The sequence below is a fragment of the Manis javanica genome, chromosome 8 (genome assembly GCF_040802235.1).
Source record: "Manis javanica isolate MJ-LG chromosome 8, MJ_LKY, whole genome shotgun sequence".
In the NCBI taxonomy this organism is placed as follows: domain Eukaryota; kingdom Metazoa; phylum Chordata; class Mammalia; order Pholidota; family Manidae; genus Manis; species Manis javanica.
The window spans coordinates 2,339,792-2,366,231 of NC_133163.1; the positions used below are offsets into that span (position 1 = coordinate 2,339,792).

General features: G+C 47.2%; 1 protein-coding gene across 24 annotated transcripts in view; it reads right to left on the bottom strand.

Moving 5' to 3' along the window:
- The window catches only part of KLC1 (kinesin light chain 1), a 58,199-nt gene that overhangs the window by 3,993 nt on the left and 27,766 nt on the right, over positions 1-26,440 (bottom strand). For 4 of the 24 annotated variants that reach the window (XR_012133628.1, XR_005053915.2, XR_012133627.1 and 1 more), the window contains 12 exons: positions 24,638-24,716; positions 23,993-24,218; positions 21,942-22,029; positions 21,236-21,337; positions 18,968-19,141; positions 18,729-18,828; positions 16,237-16,286; positions 16,082-16,149; positions 14,740-14,848; positions 12,260-12,421; positions 6,056-6,186; positions 2,357-2,467 (listed from right to left, as the gene is read on the bottom strand). Coding sequence is in view for 16 of the 24 variants with exons in the window: in XM_036991459.2 (XP_036847354.1) it covers positions 4,583-4,598; positions 6,056-6,186; positions 12,260-12,421; positions 14,740-14,848; positions 16,082-16,149; positions 16,237-16,286; positions 18,729-18,828; positions 18,968-19,141; positions 21,236-21,337; positions 21,942-22,029; positions 23,993-24,218; positions 24,638-24,716 (1,305 nt within the window). In the remaining 8 variants the exon portion in view is untranslated. Of the gene's footprint in view, positions 1-2,236; positions 2,468-4,486; positions 4,599-6,051; positions 6,187-6,998; positions 7,546-8,249; positions 8,301-12,259; positions 12,422-14,739; positions 14,849-16,081; positions 16,150-16,236; positions 16,287-18,728; positions 18,829-18,967; positions 19,142-21,235; positions 21,338-21,941; positions 22,030-23,992; positions 24,219-24,637; positions 24,717-26,440 lie in introns of those variants that run through there. The other 20 variants (XR_012133631.1, XR_012133629.1, XR_012133630.1 and 17 more) reach the window with 20 other exon arrangements.

Sequence of the window (26,440 nt, forward strand, 5' to 3'; positions counted from 1 at the left end):
TGGTTGAAAATCAAGTTCAGGGGGAATGGAAGGAAGGGGGAAAGGGCACAGCTACAACGTGGGACACGCACACAGCACTGCGGCAATGCCACGGCACCCCCACCGCACCCGAAATGCGAACTTCAAGAGGCCGTGGCACCTGCGCAGGGGCACAGCTTGCTCACCCTGGTGGTGTCTCAGCCCATCGAATTCTTAAACACATCCAGAGAGCAGAGCAGGTAGGAAACCAGTTCCTCACCCATCAGCAGCTGCACGGCCCAGCGGAGTCAGGAGCCGAGGGAAGGAGGGTGGCCAGAGGAGACCCTGTCAGCCCGAGGGCCCCGTCCGCGCAGGCCCGCGTCTGGGCAGAAGCAAGCACACCGTCAAGGCACAAGCAGCCCACGCCATGAGGTGTGTGCAACTAAGGGACAGGCCTCTTCCTTAGAGACCCCCAGGGTGCTGCTGCCTCCAACCCTCAGCCCCATGTCCACACATGGCCTGAAGGACCCACACACTGGAGGGTGCCTGGCCTGTGAGCCAATGCAAACCAGCGCCCTCGCCGGACCACCACCGCCTGTCATCGCAGCGCAGGGAGCGGGAAACCAAAGCAGCAGCAGGGATGCCTGGAGATTCTCAGGTCCCCCTTCGCATCTGAAGGAGGCACCTCTGCATTCTGGGTAGACGAAGTCTAGCTACTAGCTCTTACCTTGTCACGGTTCTTCCCTACCAGGTGGTCTTAGAGGTCCCCTATGGAACAATGCCTTCAGACTTACTTGAAAATGTTCCCATCAAAACCCACCTCGTGGTACTTAATTCTATAAATGGTTAAAATTAAAACATGCATCTCTGTGTGCTTAGTGCACAGGGCCAGCACACAGAAACAGGCTCCTGAGGGCAGGGCAGAGCGCTCTCCAAGGACCCAGGGGTAAAGGCCTAGGCGAGCCACCGTTCCTCTGGGTTAGCATCACCCGCCTGCCTCCAACTCCAGACATTCCTGCCACAGGTCAGATGCTGACCCTAAAAGGATGCTGTTTAAGGTTCCAGAGCCTTAATTTACAGCCTGAATATAGTATTAAAGTTTAAAACAGACTTCAGTGTCCTGGCAGAAAGCGCCAGTGTGGTGAGCAGCTGCCGGGTCACGCCTGCCTCGGTCTCATGCTCTCACAGCTCATGGTCACTAGGAACGCAGGCAAACCTCCGGGGACACAGGGGGCAGTGGAGGTCACTATCTGGAGATGACGCGGGCTGGCGCAGAGTAGGGAGGGGCTTGGTGCAACTTTGAGGGCCTGGGACTCGTTAGTCCTGGGGGTTCTGTCTAGTTCTGCCCCCACCCTCAGTGGGCCAGGTCAGTGTGGCTGGCACTCAATGCTCTCAAGTCTGCCAGATAATTATTTCATTCCTGCGTGAAAAAAACAAATGGAAAAATTATACTTAACCAGTACTCCCCATGCCAGCTTCAGGGGACTCAACCAGCACCGACCGCTGCCAGTGTCTGAGCCGAGGCCCAGAGGCGGCCTGAGCTCAGGTGTGTGGGCGCTCAACACCAGGGGTAGGGGGAGAGGACTGGGACAGCCCCGGGCCTGTTAAGGCAGAAGTGCCTTCTTCTGCTTTCATTGCCACAAGTGCCTAAAGCACCCAGCCTCCTGCCAGCATCTCACAGCTCCTGACCAGCAGCCTGGTAAAAGCGCCCAGGGACAGTCAACTCCCAGGGTGCCAGGCACTGAGGAAGGCCCACTACTGACAGTGAACGTGGACAGTCTGCCGGGTGGATCAGGCCCCCTGGGAGAGCTGCGGACCTGATGGTGCGGACAAGCATTAACTGAAGGCCCAGGATTTCTCTCACATATGCTGTCTGGGCTGCTCAGTTGAGAAACAGCCAGGTTCTGGGGTCTAAGGGCCTGGCTGCACCCCAACAGTCACACTAGATATTTAAAAATAAATAAATAAGAAGGCCATTTCTGACAGAGACCAGCATGGCCAAGTTTTAAATGTGAAGGTGACATGTTCATGTGAGACCTGGACGGCGGACGAAGGTAGGAAAGGATTGTAGCCTCCAAGTTCATTCGTAAAGTTCTGAATAGTTTTAAAACCCCGAACAACAGCGTAACTAGACAAATTAGTTATAAACTTAATAGAGGCTAAAATCATACACATTAACTGGCCAGGTTTTAAAGTTACTTTATCAGACATTTACTTTTAATTAGGCCAATCTATTCTTAAAGATTAGTAACATACTGAGAATGGCCACATGACTTACCTAAGTTAATGCAGAGTATGAAAATACCATTCTTAGGCCAATTTCTAAGATCAGAACCACTCAAACGTTTGCAAGGCCCTGGAGGTGACAGTGGTGCCAAGGGAGGTCGGCACAGCTGACCTTGTCTAGGTGGGTCAGGGGCCGTCGTGGTGTGGGTTCCTCACTTGGAAATGGTCTTCAGCTGCCTTGCCACCCACGTTAAGGACGTTCAGGGAACTGGCACGCTTCACGCTGCAGCCGGGACGGTGGACATGCAAGGACAGACGACCAGCACTTCAGTCAGCGGGGAGGAAGCACAGCAGAGCCACCCCTCCAAGGCCCCTGCTCCTACTGGGGCATCCCTGGGACAGGCCTGAGCGTGCCACCCAGTTCTCAACAGGGACATCCCAAGTGCAGCTGTACTGAGCGCCCAGTACAAAACAGTTTCTCTGCGTCTCTCTCAGAAAAATGTTTGTCTTAAAGTCGCCCTATGTAAATGCAGTGTCATGATATGTTCACTTTTTTAAAAACCTGGCTCGAATAGGAGCCGAGAGGTTCTGCCAATGTAAACCCTCTGACGCAGCGAGCCCTCGGTGCGCGCGCGGGGATGGGAAGGGGGCTGCAGTGCCTCGTGAACGCTGTCACCCACAGTGACCATGTCAGAGACACTCAGAGCTCGATCGAATCAGATGCATTCTGTACTTTATGTATTTTTCCATATTAGATGTCGGGGAAAATTTTTTCATTAGTAAACTGATGCTGTTATTTCTCTGCTTAAAACCAAGATTTAAAACAAATTTCATGGCTTCACGTTTAAAAAAAACAGTGACTTATACACACATTTACTTTTTTTCCCATTTGATACCTTTAAAATACTTGATAAAACATCCTACAAATTACCTATAAACTTAAGTTAAAAAATGGATAGTCATATAAAACTAATTGCTTACTGCTACCACGGATGCCCTCAAAGAGAAAGTCACCTTAGCTTTTAAAGCTAAATAACTGATACTAAGGGCTGTTTTTAAATATCTGAAATAGAATCTGACATTCTGAACTTGAACTACCCACGACATAAAAGCGAGCAGTCACTGCCTCCAAGCTGAAGGCAGGCATGGCTGCTGGGTCGAAGCACAGGTACACAGGCTTAGCCAGGGCACCCACGGGCACAGAGCTGCACACATGATGGACAGAGGCACACGGGCGCACAGGGGCACTCTACCAAGAAGGACTGAAGGCACAGGCCATGGGCTGCTGGCCACCAGCGCCACAAGCACAGCAAACAGCAGACACTTAATTCTTGCTCAATGAAATATACCAAAAGCAAAGACCCTAACTGTCCCCAAGTAACATTCACTCCAAAATGTCCCAATTAGGACAAAAGAAAAACACTCCAACAAAACCCACACAAATGTTGCTAGAGTTCTGAATGAAATTTTCTCTACCTAGAATTGCTCAAAAACAAAGGATAAAAATCAAACCAAATCGCAAGTAAATTATACTCCGGAGTAACTATTGTGCTGTTTAACTTTTTCTAAGAAAGCTGCACTACTTTTCCTCAAACCCCCTTTCCCTTACAAGGTGGAAGGAAGGACAGTTTGATGCCCGTCACCAGCTCCCCCCTTGGCTGTGAGCGACCACATCCCCGCTGCTCATTCGCGCTCACGCTCTGGGGAACAGGAAGCAGCGGAGCCGCAATGAGGGCCCGCCCGAGGGGGGCCCGGGCAGCGAGCCTCCTACTAAGGCAGTCGCGCATCTGCAGCACAGGCACCACACTGGGAACTTGCCGGGAAGGCGAAGTGGGGCGGGCGGACCCTGACCCCCGGGCACCCTAAACCAAGGGCTGGGGCCTAGCAGTCGTGTTTCGCAGACCCTCCAGGAGATACTGATGCACACTCAAGTTTGAGAACCACTGGTCCTTAATAAAAACGGTTGCTCTTACCTAGAAAGATCATTCAGTTTTATGCATTTTATGGGATTTCTAAGTCATTTAGTTTTTCAAAAAGGTTCAGAAAGGTATCATCTCAAATAACATCTAAGAAAAATGTTAGTATATGCAGGTGTACATGGCACTGGGCAAGTGTCATAGGCACTAAGTGTGACTGTACAGGGTGAGTTCACAGTCACATCACAGCACGGACAGGCCTTCTGAGCTCTGTCACACAGGAACTGAGGTCCACGGTGTAAGACTTAGTGCCAGAAGTGGACTTTGCATTTAAAAAGCTTCAGAACATCCCGAACCTCAAGTAACCAGCGGGTGTGCCCTGAAGGAACGAAGTCATGGCCCGTGTGGAGCAGCGATGCACAAACGACTCCCACGTACAGGTCGCTCAAGGAACGGAGACCACGTGGTGAGACAACAGTCTGTTAGGATCCCCTAACACTGCAAGAAAAAATGTTTCATCTTTCAAAAAAAATTCAGAGAGACAGATAGCAGCCTTTCATTTTAGTTCTGAAAGTCTGTGCATCTTTTCAAACTCCAGAGGCAGTGCAGAACCTCCTCACCCACGTCAACATCTGTCTTGTCAGAGGCCCTTTGGTGCCGCCTATAGAATGAGCCAGCAATCAGCTGCTGAGGCCCCCAGACTTCCAGAGGCCCCGCCTAGCTTCAAACAGGGGATCTCCCAGGTGGTGTTTGCAACTGACATCTATAGAACTCATAAAACTCCCTCTGCCGAGATGAGCTCATAAACATCTTTGAGAGGCAGGGCAATAGCCACTTGAAAATCAAATTGCTCCTGTTACCTCAAAAATCGTCAAGAAACATGTCCTTCCACAAGCAAGAGCATCTGGGGTCCGGGGCTGAGAGAAGGCCTAGGCCTCAACTCCCCTGACCAGCTGTGGGGCTGAGCTTGAGGGGTGGGCCTGGCTGATACCAGGGGTCTCAGGAGTTAGACCCTACCTGACAGATGAGGAATGAGACTGGACACACAGTTAAATAGCAAAGGATCCACTTAAATGGCATATAACCATCATATTCCCAATGTTACCCAAAGGAGCTTGGCCTGAGTCACTGGAACTTAACATGGAATCACTTGTCAAATACATTTCTACTAAGAAATCCATTTTTAAAAGTAGGTGCCATTTAGGAAGTTAGTTTCACAGAACAGCTGACAGCAGTGCTTCTGTGAGAAAAATGCATCCAAGATCAGGACCCTGTTTACACCACAAATAACCCAGAAACCAGGCAATGCGTTAGCCCTCTAACCGAAAGGTACAAAGAACCCTTCCCTCTGATTTGGCTGATTAAAAAACAAGGAATATATTAGAACCAATTCCTTTGCACAACTTAAATGCTATTGTTCAAGTTACTGAAGCCCATGACTGAACCTTTTTTTAAACATGGAACACCTAGTGTTGTAAAACCCCTAAAGAAACTCCTTATGATAAAGTCCTGAAATTATAATTCTTCTACTTAAAGCCTTTTTTCTCCATATATAATACCTGTATGGAGTTTAATATACTTGTAGCTAGCATTTGACTTTAAAAGAGTAAAACTAATTTCAAAGGATTTAAACTATACTAATTTTAAAAATAAGTACTGCACATCTAGAGTAAATAATATGCTCACTGTTTTAATAGTAAATCCCCACTTGTCACCACCAAGGCTTTCTTTGAACGTGTACAGAATCAAAGAATCCCTTATACTTCTTTTCAAGACATCAGCCCTTTAAGCTTCTAAACAGGAAGTTTCAGTCATTTCTTAACCTATGCTGGGGAAAAGATGGGCACTACCAAACCTTCCCGTTGCTAGAATTCGGAAACAAGCTGGGCTCTCGCGGATGTGGGGAGGTGGCCCCTGGGGGCCGCGCGGGGGGCCCAGCGGGCAGAGACAGTTACCCAGGGTTCTTCGGCTCACTCTCTCGGGAACTTCCTCCCTTCAGCTTCCTAACCAGCTTCTCACTGCTGCGTCTAATTGAAGCCCGGAGTTTGCTAAAGGAACCACTGCGTTTTAAAGATCCAGTGCCATCCTGCAAAAAACGTGAACAAATGTGAGGCTGCAGATGGTTCTCCCTCCCAACCCCCCGCAGCAAAGCTGAATGAAAACAGCAATCACGTCGCGGCTGACCTACTTGTCTGTGGCCTGCTAGAAATGCAATTCCTGCAGAAATTACCAAGCTGCCATTATGTAAGTACACTTTAAATAGAAATCTATCCATTTTAAATTTAAGGATAATCCAATGATCACGAAAACCTTTGAACACGAAGCAGCTCATTCAAACAGAAAAACATGCCCAAAGATAATTAATTACATTGCGGTTTTGAAATACAGCACACAAGTCTCAAGAAAATTAAGGCAACTTCGAGGAATACCACCGAAATCAAATTACATGTTTAATAAAATGGAAGGATCTGGCCCACATAATAGTACCGGACCCAAAACATTTAGATCTGACAGAGGTGACTTCCTTTTCACAATTTCATTTTAATGAACAATACTCAGATGTACTGTTTCTTGAGTAAATTTTAAAGAGTTTTATTAAACATTGGCTTAACATGGTTGGAAACTTAAAATGCTTATTCTATACAAATAACTCCGCCCTCAGGTGCTCCGAGGCAGGAGAGGAGTCCCTGCCCTCACAGCTGATTCAGACATGAGTAAGGGGGACATTTGGCAGCATCTGGATATGAAAATCAAAAACTGAAAAAAATGTGTATATAAAAACTTTTATTCTCAGAAGGAATCAGTAAGATTAACGTGAGCCCCAGTCCTTCTAGAAGCTATGCAATGCATTCCATGGCAAGTGATGAGTTCTAGTAAGCAGACAGACACCAAGACAGGTCAGTTGGAGTGAGTTTATTAGAAGTTAGAAAGACACAAATACACACAAATCACTGAACACATAAAGATCAGTAGAGAAAAGCAGGATTGCTGAAATTTCACACACAGACTACACAGCGTGTGTTCCTTGACTGCAGTCCTTAAGGGGAGAGCCCAGAGCCCAGGCAGTGCTGCAGGCCTCTGAGCACATGGGGGCAGCACATGCCCTACGTGTACAGCCTAGCTCGTGCCAATGGTCAAGTTCATGCCATTGCATACCTGTGGGGTAATTCTAACTACCTTTTATCGAAGTGAACAGCTAATCGCTCTCAATTTTTAAACTCATGTCACACAGCAAGTGGTTTTTATTAACGCAGTTCATATTCCTAAGTACATATCTGGCAAAGCTACAAGTATACAGAGATCAGGACCCCGGGAAGGATAGCAGCACCGAAAGGAGGTGGGGCACTTCTACACACAGCAGCCAGCACTGGAGGGAGAGGAAGGCTGGAGGAGGTGCCGCCCGGCATGCAGGAGACAGTGTGAGCGCCACACAGGGCCGCTAGGCCTGTCAGACAGAAATGAGAGAGAGCTCAGATGAGACCTGTGAGGAGAGAGCCAGGTTTCCGCGCAGCTTGGCTTGGCTTACAGTATTTCTAGGTCACAAAATATGGCAGCATTGTTCACCACTGCAGTATTTAGGAGTACCTTCTGCCTGCTTCTACCAGCCCAGCACAGAACAGATACTGGACCTCACATTGCCATTTCACGTGATCTAGACTCGTTACTCCCAACCATCATCAAAATGTGGTTCCCCCTTTTGCGCGCATGGGTTAGTGCTGTGCCAGGAACCTCCTTGATACTCGCTCTAAAGGGGCTCAAGGAACTGTACAAACAGGAAGTTCCACAATGGAAAAATCAGCAATGACCAAAAGAAACCCTGTACACAGGGAAGGCCCATTCACGTAAGCTTTGATTTCATCAGAAATCCCTTTATATCGGCAAACTGTAACATTCTCTCTGAGATCAGGTAGGACTTTCTCTTAAAAATCACTAATGTTTTAGACACTCCAGAAACTTTAAGAAACCGCTACCTTTAAAAGTCTATGTGGCATATTTTGAACATGCAGTTGACAATTCACAGTCAAGTGAATTATAGAAATGATTTCCACAGGCAGCAGTGCATCCTGGGTCCTAGCAGACTGGAAACCCAACGGTGTTGACCAAAGCCCCAGAGAGCAGAGACCCGAGCCCCTGCCAGCTCTGACTCACCATGGGACGCTGAGCAAGTCATTTAACCAGCCCGAGCTTCATTTTTCTCATCTTTAAAATGGAAAAATAACACTTGTTACCAACTCCCCACATATGTTGGGCGGACAAGAAAACATAAGTTCTTGCAGCTCTTCAGAAAAAGGATGTTAAAATGTTAATGTAACTCCATAAATAGTACAACTTCTACTGTTCATTTCAGAATTCAGTGTGACACTACAGTAGTGTTACTGATAATATTCCTGTCCTAGACACTCAGAAAACTACGGAAGAGTCATCACAGACTCCAGAAGCATTTCACGCTGAACACACTCACGCACTCTCTCCCCATCCCCACCAAGCAGAAGCCGACAGCCGGGCCTGGGGAGCAGCCCCTGGTTCCCGGAAGGAGCAGGCCTGCCCCCACTCCCACCTGCACTCACCACCCTATAGCCTCGCCCTGCAGGAAGGGGTGGGAAGGTCAACCACACACCTGCCCAAAGCCCAGATGGATTTCTATGCGATAAGGGCTTGGGGACTGGAGGTCTCACTACATTCTAACACTTCCGAAAGGTCTTCTTTATGTAACCATGAAAAAATATTTACATCAAAAAAGTGGATTTTGAGCAAAAAGGACAAGTATAATGTATTAGTTAAGAAACACACAGAATAATAATTATTAACGGAGTTCAGGTGATTTGGTGTTTTCAATTTTTTTTCCTTTGGTATATATTCTAGCTGTCTTCCTAATATAATTTTTTTTAATAAAAATTAATCTATTTCTAGTTAACAGTATATCCCATTCCTCAGTAATCTTGGGTGAGAGTTTAGGGTATTAAAAGCTTTAGAAATATAAACATGGGGAGGAGTGTAAGAGTGGGGGACACGACTGCTTCTGAAGAACCCAGTGGAAAAGAGCAACGTAAGACCAGAGAGGACAGCAGCGGGGGGCCTCGGGACCTCGGGCTGCGCTCGGACTGTCAGGAGGGTGACTTTCCTTGTGGCCCGGTGGGACCGCTGCAAATCCAGTTACTTAGTAATGGTGTGGCCAGAAGCTCCCACACATCCCGGTGGGGACCCCTCACAAGTCAACATGCAGCCACAGAGGGTAAAGGGAATCCAGCTTTACCTAGAAAGGATTTCTTCACACACAGCCCCTGCACATTTAGAAGCAGGACCATCAGAAGAACTCACTCGGACCTCTCTTGAAAGTGACTTTTAAGTCAGCACACCTTCTGCAAACATCAGCTGGAGGAAGTTACATTTTCATGTACTTTAATCACACTCTTTTCAGTACATCCTTAAAAGAACAAAACTGTCCTTCCCTCTGCAAGTTATCGACCAGGTCAAGAATCTGACCAAAAACGTCAAATGAATTATCAGGGTACGTGCAGCAACCTCACTTTTACTTTATTTTACTAGCGTATCATGCAGTTCTGTGCTGACCAGACTGTCAGGACCTGCAAGCAAGGAGCAGGCGCCATGACCCAGTTCGCCTGATCTTTGACCGCCTTGCCCTCTAAGTGTTATTTCTGGATGTTGAGAAAAATCACACCTACTGCCTTGAGTAAACAGCTCAGTAACTGAATCAGGCACCGCGTCTGCTCCCTGTTGTCTTTCCTACTAGACAGACTTGTACCTGAGAACACGATGCTCTTCCCCACGGAAGAAGTTCTCACACTTTTTAAAGAGCACTAATGTCCTTTCTTAAAAAATTAAAATCAAATGCAAAATCCCAGTATAATCTAATGGCATTTCTTACTATAAATGTATAACGAGTTCTTATGATAATCAACCAATAAGAACAATGAAACTAACTTTATAAAATCCACAATTTGAAATATGAAATTATAGGTGACAGGTCAGTCTGAATGTCTACCTCAATTCCCAGTTTATTTCTGTATTTTATCCTGATCGCCTAAATCAAGAACATCTTGATACAGCTAAGTGCATAGTGGTTGCAAATGGTTAACAGTCCTTAAACCATCTGCCTTATAATCTCAAGGAAATCTCCACTCACACAAAGACACAATTAGACACTTGATCCTCACACCAGGACGGAGACTAGGCTGCAGTGTGTTAACACCTAAATCAAAGGGCACACTTAAAATGGGCTCCTTCGAGTGCATATAATTATACCTCAATAAAGTTGATTTAAAAAACTAGGTGTGCATTATGCCTTTATTGCCTCTTCTTAAGTAACAGAAGTATGCCTTGGAAACAAAGCTCAGGTGAGTGTTGGGAGGGCTCAGCACTGCCTTCTTAGACCCTCAGAGCATCCAGGGCAGCAGTCTGAGAGCCTTGGCATGCCCCTGTAGGTGAGGGTGGGAGCAGTGGCCCAGCTGTCCCATTCCCAGCACATTCAGGGGGCTCCCTGTGCAGTCGCTGCTTTAGGTAAGACTCCACTTCAAGGGCGGGCCCCCCCCTTGCTCAAGTGAGTGTGGGGGCCTGGATGACCAAAACCTAGCTCCCTCCACCCCATGACTGATCAATGAGCCCTGGCATGGATTTTGTCAAAGACACAGAGCCACCTGTGCCTGAAAACCAAATAAAAAGGTGTCCAGAGCCCAGCATGCGAGCGTCCGGAGAGTATGTCCAAAGTGACAGGGGAAATGTGAGGTAGGAGCTGCGGACATCCACTCAGAGGAATGACTGACTGCTCCACCCACTGCACCCTGAGCAGGCCACCCTCCACAGGGGAACGAAGGCAGCTCGCCCACATCCCTGAGTCTCAGCCTTGAAAATAGGAAGCGATAGAACTCCGAGTTGTCAATAATTTTGTCACATGATTTCATGAAAAGATTGACCTAGAAATACTGTCTCAAGAGAAAGTTCCGGCAGAACTTCATTCAGGAGTATCGAAATTGCACCCTGGCTTCTAAAGACTAGAGAGGCCCATGGCCCTCTACACAAGCATGCGGGACAACAGCACCCTGGGGCAGAGTAAGCACACCGCGCAGTGGACGTGGCAAGAGTAGGGGCTGTGCCGCGGGATGAGGCCCGCAGGGCAGATACCAGAGCGGCGCTGATCGGCTGTCTTGGCACAGAAATGCCACAGTGGGGAAGCTGCCAGGTAAAGACAGTCAAGATACCCTCCCTGGAATTGTGGCCACTACTTAAGAGTGCTAATCCCTGCCAGACTGCGCAGCCACAGAACACCCCAAGTAACCGGATTTAAAAAGACTTGAGCTGCAAGCCTGGACTACTATCTGGCAAGGCGCCTGTGTCTACAGCTCATCAAACTGCACTGCTGCAACAGCAGAGCCTGATGGGCCCAGGTGCACCGGAGCTACCCTCCTGGTGGCGGCCAGGCGCCAGCGGTGCCAGCTCCATGCACAGTCACCACCTGCACGTCATAAAAACCCACTGGGAAGAAAACTTCCACAAGACCACTTGCTCTCTGGCGAGCACTGGATAAACAGTGGTGGCAAGAATTTCCAGAGGCAGACCAGCAACACCAAGGCAGAGCCTGCTGGGAGTGAACAGGTCTCACACCCAGCACCACGTCCTGGATCTGGCCAGCCGCAGCGGAGACACGGCAGGGCTGAGGTGGGACACAGAGAGCAGACACCCTAATGTTCCTGCTCTTGACCTGTTCTTTCTAAAGACAAGTTCTGTTTGAAACATTACTTCCCTTTAAGGCATTTAAATTAACTAACAAACTCTATAGCAGCCCGGTCAGTGGAATTAGGAGCGCTGGCGTTAGCAATGAAATGGGTAAGTGAAAAAAGCAAGTTAGTTGTCTGCCACACTACATCTAATATTCAAATAAAGCCAGACTATGGATTATGTTTTAAATAACCAGGACACTTAATCAGCATTTTAGTGCTCAAAGGTAAGCCCAACAGCTGTCACGGGCTCCTAAAAGGAAGAAAATGACCACTTCAAACAAGTAACAGACTTCAGTATTAGCAGAAGGTTAAGACTTACAACAAGCTTAATTCGTACTTAAGTTGAGGAAAATCAATGTCTAGCACACAGGACAGAAGCTGCCGGCACGCTCCCAGCGGAGGCTGGCCCCACGCCGTACTTACCCCGCTCCACTCTACGCGCATACTCACTTCCTCGCCTCCGTCAGGGCCGCTCTCGTACTTGACCACGTCTGCGTTGAGGCTCTCCCGGCTTCTCCGTCTCTCCATGTTCTCAGGGTCATTCAGCACTTCGGCTACTCTCTGTTTGTGAACATTGTCAAGACCCTGTGAGCCAGGCGGGGGGAAAGGATTCGATCCATTAGCACTGAGGTTTCATTAGGGATCTCGGAGACAGCTACACTCGGCTAGGAAAAAAAAAAGCAATTCTAAGACGCTGAAGGGAAAAAAGAACAGCGATTCTCAGGGATGCAGATCTGTGCATTTCACTGTGTGTAAACTTCCCATCACATTTTTAAAAACTATATACAAATAGTGAGCTCCAGCTAATGATTTGCATGCTGAAGTGTTCAGAAGGAAACATACTGATGTATACAAATTTGAAAAGCTTCAGAAAAAGGACTAACTGTAGGTGGTAGAGACGTGCCTGAAGTGTGATGAAATGCTCACGACAGAGTCTGGATGGTGGGCAGACGACTTAAAACCCCTCGACTTTCCGGATGTGTGAGAAGTTTCACGAGGCAATGCTGGGAAGTGTCCGCATCTGATGCTTCCGTGCCAAACTGGTGTTTCATGCCTCCAAAATACGTATGTGGTTGAAAACTTGGGATCTGTTATTCTCAGTACAACATTTTTAAAAACTGGTCGCTAATTTACAAAAGGCATTTCAGAGACGACCTGCACACTTTTAGAAGCGCTGGGCAGCAGCAAGTGCTCGTTTCATTTCTTCAATGATCACTTCGCACACATTTGAGCTAAGCTGTACCTGGATTGACACCCTGTGGGGATTGCTCTCCAGGTGTATCCAGTGGCACCTGGTGATCAAGATGCAGTGATTATGTTCTAAATGGGATTCCAACCCAAACAGCTTGTGGGAATGCCGACTTGCAGTCACGTCCCAGGATGCGCACACCTCAGACGATGCATTGCTGTGACTCCCAGCAAAACGTACTGTGGCGCCTCACTAGGCAGAAGGAGACCATCCTCTGTGAGGCCCTGGCAACCCCCATGCTTCAAACTCCTCCGACCTGAGTCTCTAGACTCTGCTCATCTGAAAACCCCAGGCTGTGCCGCCTTCATGATGACAAGTCGCAGCGCTCTAGAAGGGCGCCAAGCCACCCACCGCCCCCGAGGAGGCACAGGCAGCACACCGTGCGGCAGAGCCCCGCTAGGCCGCTCCGCCCCCATCGCGAAGCCCCATGCAGTCCCCCTCCAAGTCAGCAGACCGGGAAGGATGACAGGACCTAAAAGGGGGACCCCGGAGGCTCAGGCCAGGAGTGCTACAAGTGCGCCACCTCTGTGGGGTTTTCACTTATCACTCTGCACACACACTTTTGAAAACAGAACAAAAAAATTCTTAGATACATATGTGGGTTATTTTAATCCCAGCCAAAAAATGGCCATTAAACCAACAATCACATAATAGCCTACATATACACCATTCAGTGGGAAAACTCCCACACTTGCCCTTCAGGCCCTAAAAATATAAAATAACAACCACATATAGTCTATATATCCACATTCAAGTGACCTCAGGCACAGAATCAGCCAAGCAGCCTAACGCAGGTCTCAACAGAAACACACACACAAGGGGATGTCCTGGTCGGCTGGCGGCACCCTTGCAGTGAGCAGAGGCTCGCAGGACCGAGCTGTGCCCCGCAGGAGCAGCGTTCAGTGCTCACTGATTCAGTGTTAGCGGTGACTTCACAGAACAGAGCTACCATAACTAACAAGAATCAGGTGCATCTGTCTCAGGCAGCCGTGTTCAGTTCTTTGGCACAGACCCGGAGAAGCGGCACTGCTAAGTCACACAGGAATTCTGTGCCTGACTTCGGATGAGCCCTGAACAGTTCCCCACAGAGGCTGCACCACTTCACGGCCCAGCAGCGGTGCACACGGGTTCCCAGATGCCCACCTCCTCCTCAGCACTTGTTACCCCCTTTCTGTGCTGTGCTCTATTACAGCCAACCTCGCTGGCGTGAACCGGTACCTCTCCGTAGGTTCAGTTTGCATTCCCTAGACAATGATGGTGAGCAACTCTCACTGCTGGCTGGCCGTTTGTGTCTCCCCTTCAGAGAAATGTCCACTCAGACCCTTTGCTCATTTTTAACTACATGGTCCTTTAGTCTTTAGACATTCTGGATACTAGGCCCTTACCAGATATGTGATTTGCACATACTTTTGCCCATTCTGTGCGTGTCCTTTCATTTTCCTGACCATGTCCTTAAACACACAAACGTTTGTGATTCTGGTGAAATTGATCAAGTTTTTCTTTTGGTATCATATTTATGGTCTTAAACAGCATTAAAAATTATCTATTTCTCAATCAAGCTTTCAATAAGTCATGTAAAAGAGAATCATTAGACTCAAAGTTCTAACAGGTGAAAAATAGAAGGTACATGAAAAATAGAAGGTACGGGACTGACCTGTTTACGTGACCTCATGGCTGCTTCTTCCAATGTTTCTGCAGCTTCAAATTTGCCTTGACGTCTGTAAAGTGCCCCAAGGTTTTTTAAAGTAGTTGTAACAGTTGGACTATAAAAAAGCATATGACATACAGTATTAAATGCAAGTTTTAGAGCAACCGTTATCACTAGCATATAATCTGAAGAACCGACAGATCACGTTTGGTTAAAAAACTTTTTGTTATTTCTACAGTACTTTTTAAAACTGTACAATTGAAAAGCTCTTCTATCTCAGGCATCCCCGGCCGACCAGGGCCGCCTGGGGCACTTAGCCCCACACCCCCCCCACAGCACTGGGGCACGCTGAGCGCTGTGGTGGGCCCCTGCGCCCCTCCCAGGCTGCGGGGCGCGGCCGCTCTATCAGCGGGGATGTCGGCGCCGCGCCCGTCCCGTGGCCACCGTGCTCGCCCTAGAAACAGAGCTTACTCCGTGTCAAGTAGCAAAGAGGACGTGGTGTTTTTGATGCTGCTATTCACTGTCCCCTTGCCCCCTACAAATGGAGGGGAAGCAGAGTGGGCCCAAACCTCACCCCCAACAGGGCCTGCGTCAGAGAATGAACGCTGCCCCGGTGGAGGAGGAGGAGGTCACGGACAGGATGGGGTGCTGCTGTGCCCACAGGGCTGTCTCAGTAGGAACCAGACACACACCCAGCTCCTGCCAGCGTGGATCTGTACTCGTGACAGGCACGTTAGAACAGAAATGAGGCAGCTCTATACGATCCATGTCTTTGAGACGATCACACAGTAAGGGAAGATAAAGCATGTAAACGCTTGTGAGTATTACAGTATGTGCTGTGGAGAACCCAGAGCGGGCCTTCAGTTTTCCTGAAACGGAGTCTTTAAGGATGGACTGGAATCACAGCAGGAAGAAGGCTGCAACAAAGCCCAGGGTGTGGGCCGAGCCTAGGCTCAGAGGCCCTGAGGGCTACAAGGACGGGGTGGGTGTGCAGCGCGGCATCCCCAACAGGCTGGCAGAGGGGAATTTCGCAGGTCTGCCAGCCCACTCTCAGCAAGTGTGCTCCAGCAGCCTTTAAATGCTGCGTCCTTACTTAGCCACCTCTCCCTCAAGGCTGCAGTTCAGCAGTCAGCCTCGGACAAAGTAGTGTTAATGGACAGAACCCACATTTTACCCATGTTACAGTGAGTTTTGTTTACATGAATGATCTCATTTACAAAGTCACAGGCTTCCTGATCGGCCTTCGGAAGCACACCACCCTGAGGAGCCCCACCCACCTGCTCCGCTCCACGTCACCCTGTGCGGCACTAGCGCCCCCGACAGCTTTGGGCTTTGTTCACAGACGTACCTGTCGACTTTGCAGGCTTTGTACCAGCCGCCATATTCTCCAAAGGATGCCCCATCCTTTTGCTTTCCCTAAATTATAACAAATGATTTCAAATGAGTAATTATTTTGAGAGTGACGTATCTAACTCAGAAGATCTCTCCAAACTATATTCTTACTTTGCATTCTTCTCTTTCTTCAGCGTGCATCCAGATGGGCTTATTTTCATCTAGGAAAGAAAAAGGTAACATATCAAATCGAAGCATAATAAAGCTGAGTAGCTGTCAAGTTTCAGTGGTCGCAAGGGTTTTGTTTCTTGTTTGATTCTTCTTAGATGTTACTTCTTACTCCTTGGACAGAGGGCGTTCACGTGGAGGAGGCCTACGCAGACACAGCCGGACCGTGCGGAGCGCGGAATAGACGGCCGCTCGTGTGTGATACAGAATCAGACAGACCTGGACCAGGCAGGCAACTGTTGAATATATCTGACAAATGCTGGAGTCCCTATAATGAAACCTTTTCAATGCTAGAATTCTCACATACGTCTTGGAAGTATTTAGAATTTGAGCAACCCAGCATTAAACATAAGTCTAAGAAAAAGTAATTAGATGTGGGAAGCAAATACAGAAAAGACACAAATCAATATTCCTTTAAAATCTTGTGAATTTTTGAGAATGGTAACACACCCTCATCCAAAGTTTCTAGACAATAATGTACTGATACCACGAAGGATACAGAGACTTAAAAGTGTATTTATGAAAATATTTTTATGACATGAAAAATGCTTAAGCTACAAGTATTCAGGAAAGTACACAGTAAACATGCATGTAAAGTAGGCTTTCAGTTACGTAAACCAGCAGGCACAGCAAGAAGACAAGACACTAAAAATATTCAACTGTGTACTTGGGCGATGACGTTATGGGTGGTCTTCACATTCCCATCTCTGCGTGAATTCTCAGGGTTTCCCAACATGAGGACCTGCCCCAGAGGAGAGCTGCTCACCCACTCAGCCCCACCTTTCACCAACTACCACCCGTGGGCAAGTCCCTGACTTAGCTCCTGAAATGGGGTAGTGCCTGACCTACTTCACAGGACTGTTGAGAAAATTAGATCAAGTAAGATTACACATTTAAACCGCCTAACTGAAGCTAGCACATGGTTAACTATCATTAGATAGTTATTATTATTTGTCATGTCATAGGAGAAGAGTGAAACTAGTTTTAAATATTGCTTTTAAAAGGGTGAACAGTATTCACACTTACTAACTCTGTTACCTAGTGCACTTTTAGCTAGAGCTACTAAACTAATTCTACTGCTAGAAGGGATAACGATGCAGCACAATAACAGAAACAGCCTGATCGCCAGACACCAACTGGTCCAGTCGTTCAGTGTCTCACTCGGAGGAGCGGAAGGCCCTGGGACACTGAAGATCACGCGCTGAAGGGGTAACGGGACACCCCTGCATCCTGCCCAAAGGAGGCCTCTCTGTCTTGAGTCTTTATCATTTGTATGAAGGATAAATCCAAATATAGAAAAACTGCTTTTAACTGGAACCCAATTAGCTGGGCTTCACATAATTTTTAGCAGGAAGAAACTAGCGATCGTAAGAAAATAACTATTCTATAAGAGTAGAATCTTTTTTAAAAGGCATTAAGGAGATGGCCTGGAATCACTGCAAAATCCACAAGGCCTCGGCAGTTAGATGAAGATATGAAAGCCCCCTATAAACTGTGAGTTTATTATATACTCCAGGGAGGCAAGCTGCTACCCTACCCTGCCACACAAGTGCAAACAGAATCCATCTTCAGAATGATGGGGCATTACTATATTCTGATAGTAAGTGGAGCAGAACATCTCTTTTACTAACAGAGAAAAAAAACTAATACCCTTTTCAAAGACTTTTTAAAGTGTTTTCTAGAAACAATCTCTGAAAGAAAATATTTATTCATCAAAATCTCTTCCTGTGCATTCTAAAGTCTCCTGCACACTAGTATTTGTCTTCATTCTGAATGTCCGACATAATACCTGATGGAGGAAGAGACATGCCTTACATAAAACACCCCAACACTGTTTTACTGAGCAACTTAAATCCTATAAAATATGTTCTCCAAAACTGTGTATTAAGCACAATACTTTAAGAAATATAAAGGAAACAGGCCTTGGCTCTTTAAGACAGTCTGACCACCCACAGCCCGGGATGGACGGTGAATCTGTGTTTCTGATGGGGCCCAGGCGGTGCTGACGCTGTTGGTCCCCTTCCAGCCCTTGGAGGACCACTGATTGCAGAACAATTCTAAAAACCATTAATGACTCCAGGGAGGTTTTCTGGAGATAGTGCATCTAGGTTGCACATGAAGCAAGTGTGGGCTCTGGAGAGGGCAGCATGGAAAGAACAAGACAGGTGGCCCATCCCCCGTCCCCACAGGACGCTTGACCCCAGGGAGGGATCAGTCCTGTGCGGCATGTTCACCAGATGATGAATGCGTGAATGAATGAGCCAGTGGGCTGATGAGACCCTCTCCTCTAAGTGTTACTTGGAAAACTGTTTCTAATTTAAATTCGATTCTACCTTGAAAATATTATGATGCCTATAACTATGCGCAAGCTGGAATCATTATTCTCACCGCACCATGCAGTTGTAGCTGCTTAGAAACAGGGGGATACTTCTTACCATCTACGGAACCAAACTCCCTTTCATGTGCGCGCGTGAGGATCTCTTTGTACAGTGTCTCTGCTTGCTTGAATTTTCCTTGCTTCAGATAGCAGGATGCCTTGAAGTGAAACAAAGTCCTTAGCATTGTTCATATGAGAATGAAGTATACACTCATCTACATGTTAAAGCATGAAACAGTTCAGATCTCAGAAAGCATGCTTGGCTCCATCTATACAGTAGCACCTCTGTCAACATACCAGGTTATTTTTCGTTTTGGCCACATTGGGGTCATCGGGCCCCAGTTTTGTTTGGTAGATCTCAAGGGCTCTCTGATAATAATACTCTACTTCTTCGTATTTCCCCTGGTTCTGGCACAGTAAGGCCAAGTTATTTAATTGCTTGGCAACATCGGGGTGATCCTTTCCCAAAACCTGAGAATAAAAAACAGAGTATTGGAAACACTTACCTGCTCACAACCATCCCACCCACCCTCCACCTGACTATAAGCAGGGCCTTTCTGGACACAAACATGCCTGTGCCTCACATCCAGGCTTATGATCCTCACATGGCCCCCCATGCTTGTGATAATAAAGATGACTTAGCCAGAACCTACCGGGCTCATACTCCTGGTTGGGAAGGAGGGAACTGTGCTAATTTCCTTTACATGCTGTGACTTCTAATAATTCTACATGACAGGTGGCATTATTATGCACATTTTGGAGAAGGAAAGTGGATTTTATAAAGGCTATGTTAATGTCACTGCTAAATTCTGAGGAGCCCAAATTTAAACCCAGCCCTTTCTGACTCTAACTACTACACTACACTCACCCTGAGGTGTACAAGCCTTCAGAGGAAATGTCCAACTCTTCAACTCCACCTACAGACCCCTTCACATTCTGACCCAGAGGGCCTCCCTAGTTGCCCCTAACTACATCCCCCTACATTTCAAACTCCACCTTCAGGGTTCTTGCACCTCATGGCCCCAGATCACTGGATGCCCGCTGCTCTTCTCCCAGCCTCCCCCCACTGCCTCCCTCCGGGCCCCCAGACGGGACTTCCACAGAGCCAACTGAAGGGGGCCCACAACCCATCCCCACCCAGTTAACTCACCTAGTTTCTTTTTCGGCAAGAATCACTCCCCAAAATGATCTTATCTATTTAGTCCTTTACTGCCCAATTCTCACCAATTAAAATGTAGCCCCCCAGAGTGCAAATTCTGTCACTTCACTGATGTAACCTCAGCACGTAGAAAGGTGCTGGCACACAGGTGGATGAATAAACGTTAAACAACTTGAACAAGAGATTCATTTTCTCAAGTTTGTGCCTTTACCTCTGCGGTCCCCGAGGAGGTATCCTGTCTCTTCACCCCTTTATTATATCCCTACCTGAGAGACTCTAAACTCAGTTATTTAAGACCATTTGTGGGAAGCCTTCCCCAAATCACTCGCAAGCCCTGGACCTGGAGGAGCCCCTGCTCTCTGCTGTCCCAGAGCTCCGTCCTAGCAGCCAACTCTCCCTGCATTCCCGAGGCCTGTCTAGTGGACTGTGCTCCCAGGTAGGGAGCTGTGTCTCTGACATATAAATCACCCACTCTAACCAAGCAGGAGGTTCCCAAGACCTCAGTAAACATTTGCTTAATGAGTGAATGAAAGAGCAAAAACATATGAATGAATGTGGCAGATCACCACGTGCAGTTCATGGTCTTTAATTTGATCCTTTTGCGTTCTCCTGATCGTAACCCTGCTCCACTCAAAATGTGATTTTATTTCATTACTATCATGCAGACAGCAGCACAATAAACTTTTACATGTGTGATTTGATAATGAGCCCCTTTTCATTTTCCCTCCTTGCCATATGGTTCAAAGTTCAATGATAGCCTCTTGGTATCACTGGTAAACAATCACAAAAAATAAGTTGAAATACCACCCTTGGTTATCCACAGCGTGGACCTGACATACCTGAGTCCTGTAATCCTGGAATATAGAACATTCTAGAGCATTCTATAACCCAGCACTGCAGAGATCAAAGTTACATTTTCTCGATAACTAATTCCCATAAACTCTGGCAGCTAGTACTAAACATCCATGACACTGACTAAATCTAAAGCTCTGAGTTAATCTTTAATTCTGAAAATAATTATTTCATATTTTGAGCTTTATATGCATATTTGGTAACTTTATTTTTAAACTTTAATGTTTTTCTTATTGACAGGCACATGCCCCGTTGTCAAATGAAATGCTCCCATGTTTTCCCTCCAGTGCTCAGAAGTTCCTTCTTCAACAGCGTCATTTCCTGACACACCAGTGTCAGGAGACTCGAGACCCACCTCTGAAAACCCAGTCCTCTTACACTCCGATTTGTATGGGCCAACCTGGCTACCCTGCTGCTCACTGAATGAGTTATTTTTAGTAGATGGTCAATAATGATACATCACAGTGGTCATTTCTTAAAACTTACAGCTGAAACATTTTTAAAAAGCACGAAACACCACATCTCAGAGAACAAGAGCCCCTCCCCGACCGCACCTTCTCTCTGATCTCCAGAGCCCTCTTGCACAGAGGCTCAGCTTCCTTGTATTTCCCTCTTTTGCCGTAAAGCACTGCGAGGTTATTCAGAGTTGCTGCCACCTGCCGATACAGAGGGGACGCAAGGAATTTAAACGACACCAAGAAAAACGGCTGCAGACGCCACACGTCCAGTTATACTCAGCACATACAGTGAAGTGCTCTCAACTGCATGAAGGAAAATGACTTCAGTTAAAAGCAAAGAGCAATGCACTATCGATAGATCACAGAAAGAAACCCTTAGAATACTAAAATTAAACCAATCAACATCAACAGCATGAGCTGGATTTTTTTAAATTTCACTGGAAGCCACAAAGCCAGACAAAACAAATCTATATGCAAATCTGACCAGATTTTAATAAAAAGATAATATGAATTCTTTAGAAAGAAATTTGTAGAAGTACATGCGATTTGATTTAGGATAAAAAAATATGGTATGTGATCCATATGAGGCAGTGGTGGTGAATTCAGTGCACTGGCAGGTGCAAAATGCCAGCCACCAGCCCTGAGGCTCCTCACCGACACGGAATGGGTGGGGCCCTACCTGTGCCTCCAGTGAAAAGGCGGTGTGTAAACCTCCCTGCTGAGTTTAATATTAAAATGAGTTGGGTAAAAACATGTATTAGGGAAAATAAAACACAAAAGCAGGAGAACCAGATATACAAACCGCAGGATGGTCTCTGCCCAAAGTCTTTTCACGGATGGCCAAGGCGTCATTCAGCAGATTGGCCGCATCTTTGTACTTATTCTGGTCTCTAAAGTGAAAAACATACAGTAAGTATTCTGGATGTACTTACTAAGTTTTTCTTTTTAATGTAATTTTGCAACTACGGAAAAAAAGCTTCAACTATTAAAAAAAGTGTTTCTTCCTAGCCTATGAGAAAAGACTCCAACAATACACATACTGGGCAAGCAAGGTGAGCTTGGTATCAGGCCTGATGAGCCCACCTGGGCCCCCGGCCGCTGTGCTGCCCTGCCTGTTAACAGCTGCTTGCAGAGTGAAGCGGTCCGAACAGCGGCCAGAGCCTCGCGTGGCACCAGACGGAAGGACACCAGTGTCTGGGCCCAGGCTCTGCCAGTTCATGGCTGCAGGGCTCTGGGACATGCAGCAGCACCCCCAGTGCCAGCCAGTCCATGTAGGAAATGTATACCTAGCTCACAGAGTTGCTATAAAAAGCTAATGACATTCTATGTGCATACTGAAAAAGTCTTGTTAAAAATAAATGCAATACACTGGAATGTCTTAATGTGGTACATCATTTGCCACCATTTGCTTAAGAAAGGAAGAACAAAGCACCTTTTTTACTGTGTCCAGACAGAACCACCATCAGCCCCAACCCCATCTCTCACTACTGCTCCCCAGGTACCATCAAGCTGTGCCCAGATGGACTCAGGGGTTTGCCCCAAACACACCCAATGCCCCTTCCCAGCCCCGCTTGCTAAAATCCTAACCGCTGTTCAAGGCACCAGAAAGTGCTTTTGCCCATCCATTAATCCTGCCCCAACCATCTCGACTGGAAGAAATCTTTCTATTCCATGAACACTTCTGTGTTATTTTACTAAAAACACAATCTTCCTGCTTCTGTAATTACATATGAATATAAACAGTCTATTTCCTAAACAGTGCTGTAAGTTCCTTTAGGAATAGAGTTAGATAATGTTGTTTGAGTATTTCATGTCTGCAAGGCAATGCCATGTGTCACCTCCCCTGTGAGTGGGCATTAGAACTGCCTCCATTTTGATTACAAGGAAACTGAGGCTCAGAAAAGTTAAGGGCTCTGAACACAACACTGTCTGCCAAGTGGCCACTTAGCAGAGACACACACAGACTTCTCCTGACTTTAAATTCAACATTCCAGGGTCACCCTTAGAACAGGAATATGTATTCGTCTTTAGGGCCTCACAGAAACCACCAGCCCAAAGTCTTAAATATATGTGGATCTCAAAAATGTTTCTTGAATTTGAACAACCAAACCAACAAAGAAAAATGAAGCCATTAACTGAAACCCACAGAACTGGAATGGCCACAGCAAACCAATCCTGCTGTGTGAATAATTTCTCCCTCCTCAGGTCCCTACTCACTCAGAATGGCTCCACTTCAGGTGAGTTCAGACAAAAGGCTCCAAAATATCATTTCCCAATGTCATAAGAGCAAACTATTTAATTCCACTCAACATGTGTACCAAGAGCTTCTCAGGAAACAAGCTAGAGGAACCCAAAGAACAGAGATACAAAGACTACTCGGCCCTCCACTTCAAGGAACCGATATTCTGGGAGAAAACAGAACAGAATTCAAATAACCCTGACGCCAACCACAATGAGCAAGTGCTGCAAAAGCAGCAGGGAGAGAGGGATATGGGGTTGTCACTGGGGGGGCGAAGGCAGGAGCATCCTGGATCCAGATGGGAAAAGCGCTGACAAGGCCCTAGGAAGGCAGGAGGCTACTCTGGACAAAAGCAGCCCAGTACACAGTCTTGCATAAAAAAGATCAGAAGAGCTTATTAGCCAGGGTGGAGGGTGCCTGTGGGCCATTCTAGAAGCTGAGCTGGGGGTCTAGGCAGCACTGTTCCGCACAGTGATACCTTTGCTAGAGCTTGCTAAACATTTTGAGGAAAAGTGGGTGATGAAGCTGGGAGAGTAGCTTAAACAGGCTGATGCAAACATACCCTGCGTGCAGGTTCAGCGGAATTGTTAAGAGGTAAAAGGAGGATTACTAGCCTGTACACCAAGGCCAGGATGTTCAGCATGGTGGCCACATCCGGGTGGTCGTGGCCAGAAGTCTTCTCCAGGTCCTCCAGGGCCTGCTTGCAGAGGGGCACGGCCACCTCGTAGCGCCCCTGTGAGGCGTACTGGATAACCAGGTTGTGCAGGGTGCGCAGCCGTGCAGGGATCTCGTAGCCACCCTGTTGGGCAGCTGCTGCTGCACTGCTATGCTGTTGCTGGACTGCAGAAAGAGCGGCACCTCAGGCCCTGTAGCATCACCGATGCGCGGCCTACACACTGCGGACACCTGCCCCGCAACCCCTCACAAGCCGGGGGGCATCAGTGACTTGTCAGGGTGCACGATGCCCCCTCCCAGCCCCAGGGGGCTGGTTGGGTCTCTTCCACCCAGCGGGAACTCACAGTCCGTCTGGACTGTGTGCAGCTCCACCTCTTAGCAGCCGGCCTGGTGGTGACTACACCCTAGCAAGAACCTTAGGGAATCGCCCTGGGAAACCCAGGGCAGCCGGGTGCGGCCGGGCTCCTTCCTGTAAGACAGGCTGCATGCACGACGCCCGCTGCTATGGCAACTACACCCGCAGAGGACGAACTGCCTCCTGTTTGTATCCTGGTGTCCAAACGCCCTCCCCAACCCCCACTTACTTCCTTGACCAGGATCATCATCATCATTTGGGAAAAGGTCATCCAGAGGTTCTTTGGTGGAATCAGTGTCTTTGTCCTCCTACAAAACCGACCCGTGAGAATTTTAGTCCTATGAATACTATCAATTCTGTACCAGAAATCTTTGACATAAATTTCATTTTAGTTAAAAATTTTAGAAAAGATGGTCTGTTTTTAGGATAAAATATAGAACTATCCACAATTTGGCTTATGCACCAATTTCATAAAGAGGAATAAAACGCTTGCTAGACTAGAACTCGAAACACTAAATGCAGCCTAGGGGGCGACAAAGTAGAGCACGAGGGCCTTTCTAGGCCTCAGATACTTCATCTGTGATCTGAGAAGTCCAAATACAGAACGGAAGCCCTTACCTGAAATACATTTTACTTGGAAGCCAAATACAGAAAAACAAATTAAAGTGGTGTGTCTCTGAACGCCACAGACCTAGGAGACTGGACTCCCCTTCTCCCTGACCACCACCTCCACCACAGGCCTAAAAGAGCATTTTGAAACCTCCCAGCTTTAAAAGTATGTGTGCCAGTGTCTTCCCACAAATGGCTTTTTAGTGCAGGGGTAAAAACAGTGACTACACAATGGAGAAAACAGACAACAGTTGGACCAAATGAAAAGTCAGCATTGCCCTGGGACAGATGAGTGTCATTTGCCTCTGGAAGGGTTCATCTGAGAAGCATACAACATCACTTTTAATATTCCTGTCTGGGATGCACAGTCCAAATGCGCTCAGAAAGGAACATCAGAACCCAAACTGAGGGTTCATCTACGTAGTAACTTGCCTGTATTCTTCAAAAATATCAGTGTCATGCAAAACAAACACTTTTTTCTTTCTTTGGAAAGGACCTGTGCCAGGTGAAAGATGACTGAAGGGACAAGACAACTATGTGAAGCACGTGATCCTGGTCTGGGTCCTGAACCACAGTGAGATAAATGCCATGAAGGACGCTCACACAATAAGCAAAAGTGGAATATGGGCTGCAGAGTAGGTGGAGTTCCATTTCCTGAACAGGCCTGGCCCTCAGTGCGATAGGGAACATCCTGATGCTTGGGAGACGTGCCCAGCAGCCTTAGAGGCAACACAGCACGAGATATGCCACCTACTCTCACCATGTTCAGAAGAAACCACCACTCCTACTTACAGCCGGAAAGGGAAGGCAGAGTTAGAGTTAGCTCATTTTCTCTCTTCCCCAAGCTAGACATTTTTTCAATGTGAAAACTTTTATGATTCTCTGATTCTATGAAACCAGCTGTCCCCTGCTCAGCATCACCCAGTATTCTAGGTGAACAACTGGCCCACATCCGCATCTCCAAATGGCTTCCCACAGCAGCCTACAGCAGTATGTCCTTTCGATCAAAATATTTAGCTGCTCTTAAGAGTTGCAGGGGAGAAATACAATGAGCCTAATAAAACAGGGTGCTGTGGACTGATTGTGTCCCCCAGACACACACACACACATGGATTTCTATGTTGAAGCCCTAATGCCCAGTGTGATGGTATGAGGTTTAGATGGGGTCATGAGGGTGAGGCCCTCAAGTTGGCTTTATTAATAAGAAGAGATACCAGAGGGCTAGCTCACCCTCTCTCTCTACCCCACCCCACCATGTGAGGACACAGCAAGAAGGTAGCTTTCTGCAAGCTAGGCAGAGAAACCTCATCAGAAACCAACTGTGCTGGCGCCCTGATCTCAGAACTAACTGTAAGAAAACAAATGTCTGTTGTTTAAGACCCCATCCTGGGCTGTTCTGCTACAGCAGCCCCGAGCCAAGAAA